This window comes from Anas acuta, chromosome 7, assembly GCF_963932015.1.
Source record: "Anas acuta chromosome 7, bAnaAcu1.1, whole genome shotgun sequence".
In the NCBI taxonomy this organism is placed as follows: Eukaryota; Metazoa; Chordata; class Aves; order Anseriformes; family Anatidae; genus Anas; species Anas acuta.
Genome location: NC_088985.1, coordinates 36945125 through 36947624, shown reverse-complemented (window position 1 = coordinate 36947624; position 2500 = coordinate 36945125). Strand labels below are relative to the sequence as shown.

General features: G+C 37.6%; 1 protein-coding gene across 28 annotated transcripts in view; it reads left to right on the top strand.

The window, feature by feature from the left end:
- Nucleotides 1-2500, top strand: part of EBF3 (EBF transcription factor 3) — a 124442-nt gene that overhangs the window by 89641 nt on the left and 32301 nt on the right. For all 28 annotated transcript variants that reach the window (XM_068689254.1, XM_068689283.1, XM_068689269.1 and 25 more), the window contains one exon: nt 530-656. In XM_068689254.1, the coding sequence (XP_068545355.1) occupies nt 530-656 (127 nt within the window). The remainder of the gene's footprint in view (nt 1-529; nt 657-2500) is intronic.

Genomic DNA, 2500 nt, shown 5'->3' with positions numbered 1-2500 from the left:
AAGCTATCTAAATTGGTGGGCTTTGAACTGTAACATTTTTCCATGAATGATTTTAACAAGCTGTCAATAGGCTATTGACATGAGGTATCATGAGATTTTATTTCACAGTGCCTTTTTAACCATGAATCCGCATGTGACAATCGTCTATACAGAGGGAGATGTACTGGAGGCACATCACGGCCCTCTAGTGGAAGACTTGCTGTAGGAGGTCTCCCAGTACAATTGGACAATTAGTGTTAAAATTACTAGAAGTAGCCTTAAGGAGACATATGGAGGCAATTTTCATATGAATGATGCCCTGTGGCCTTTCCTGCAAACTAAAACCAAGGATCATTTACAGAGCTTTTTCTAAGGAAAAAAACACACACACACACATAGAAGCCCTATCTTCCATTGTGACAGCAAGAAGGGAGGATTTTGAGATGATGAGTATGATTTCAAGTCATTTTTGTAATTATGTAAACTGGCTGCCATCAGTCTTATCAGTGCCATCTTGATTTAAGGCATATTTTCTGTATGATTTTTATAGCTGATAACACCCCACGCCATCAGAGTTCAAACACCGCCACGGCACATTCCAGGAGTTGTTGAAGTAACTCTCTCCTACAAATCCAAACAGTTCTGCAAAGGTGCTCCCGGCCGATTCGTCTACACTGGTAAGTGCACAGCTTCTTCACTCATTTCAAAATAATAACTCTGGTCTCATTATGACATAGAGTCGGTGCAAAGCTGGAGCATTACAATATTGTTAAAAAATAGAACCTATCATTCTGGAAATTCAACTGGTCTTAGCTGAACCTCAAAATACCTGTTCAAGTAGGCACCCGGAAGCTTTGGTGCCTATTCAAACCTCTTGGGTCTTAAAAATGTCTCAATATCTCATGAGATTAAGCTCTCACAAGATGCTCCTTACTTCCTGTTTTCATTTCAGCCAGAAATAGATTATAAATGGTATTTCCTATTCTGCTCCATCAGAAAAAGGAGTTAAGAAGTATTTGGTGTTGAAAAAATTTTTTTTCAGAGTATCTATCCAAGCTTCTTGAACTTCCCTAAAGGTTCAGTTGAAGTTTTAGGCAGGGGTTCAAGAAGCTATTGTTGGATCCAAACAACTTTATCCAACCCTATTCACAGTCTGGCTCTAAAAATTTCTTCAGACCTGAAACTTGGGATACAAAGTCACAACCCTGAAAATGATTTATTTACGCTAATTCTTCTAAATGCATTTGCTTTAAATTTATAAGAGCACAAGAAAAAGTCGGAACTTTGTGGTTTCCAGTGTTTCTAACATAAAAGGTCTTATTTGGGATAAAGTATTACTGGCTTTTGAAAACGTGTGTTACATTTTTTTTGGCATTTAAGAATGAGTTTAACTAAGATTATGGTGGGAAAAAGGGAGAAATAGCAATTCAATTTATAATACTTTTGGATGAGGTTTCTAGGTAATAAATTTGATCTGATGAATCAATCCCTCTTTTGAAAACAAATCGTCTTTAACTGTTTACTCGACAGACTGTGGGGATTCTGGGAGAGTTCTTATTGCTTATTGGGTAGATAATGCATATTGCAGATGATGTGCAGATGATGTGCATTTTGATTAATATTTTCCCACTAGACTGCAACTGTTTCTATCTGTTAATTTTGATCTAATGGGAAAAGTGTGTTTCTGGGTAGTTTTAAGCTAGGACTTTTTAACAGTTAGCACATCAAAGATATGCTTTTCCATCAGCCTAAGTTCTGTTGCTGAAAGGAGCTTCTAAGTGAAGGTAGTATCTTAGAATGGTGCAGTACAAACAGGTGTGGAGATCTGTATCTTCCATCTATCCCCAAAGAAATCACAACATGAGCAAAAACTGTGCTTACATTCACACCTGTGTACTTCCCTTCTGACTGACAAGGGAGGGAATATTTAAATTTTCTTGGTCTTTCTGATTGGCTTGTTGCCAGTGTTACCAAATGTGGCGGTATTGACTGTGGTGCTTTTGGTGCTAATCATGTATTTTGAAAGCAGACATTATTTCATACAGTTTGCTGAAAAGTGATAACTGCAGTTGGGCTGCGTGCAGTCAGGATTAGAGTCTTAAAAATGCTATTACAAATACAGGCCAGACAAAGTTACGGCAGAATATCATGAGAAGTAGGACTCTCAAGCTAAGATAAATGTTCAGCAAAATAAGAAATGAATGAATTAAGAACCTAGACTAAGTTCCAGATTTTCTAGCTGTTGTGAGCTGGTGTTATTCCACAGCATACAAGGAAGCGCTGCAGATTTGAACCAGATGACGATCTGGTTCTCTGTGCACAGTCTTTGAATTTGGAATTGTTTCATAGTAATGTCTTTAACGGATGTCTCAAGTGCAGATTTTGCAAATTTGGCAGATTTGGGCAGATTTTTATATCTTTGTAATGTATAAATGCAAATAGGTATGAAACTGTAAGGAAAAGCCATTCGTTTTTTCTTTCCTGGGGTCGTCCTTCTCTTGTATTGCTTAGCAAAGATGGT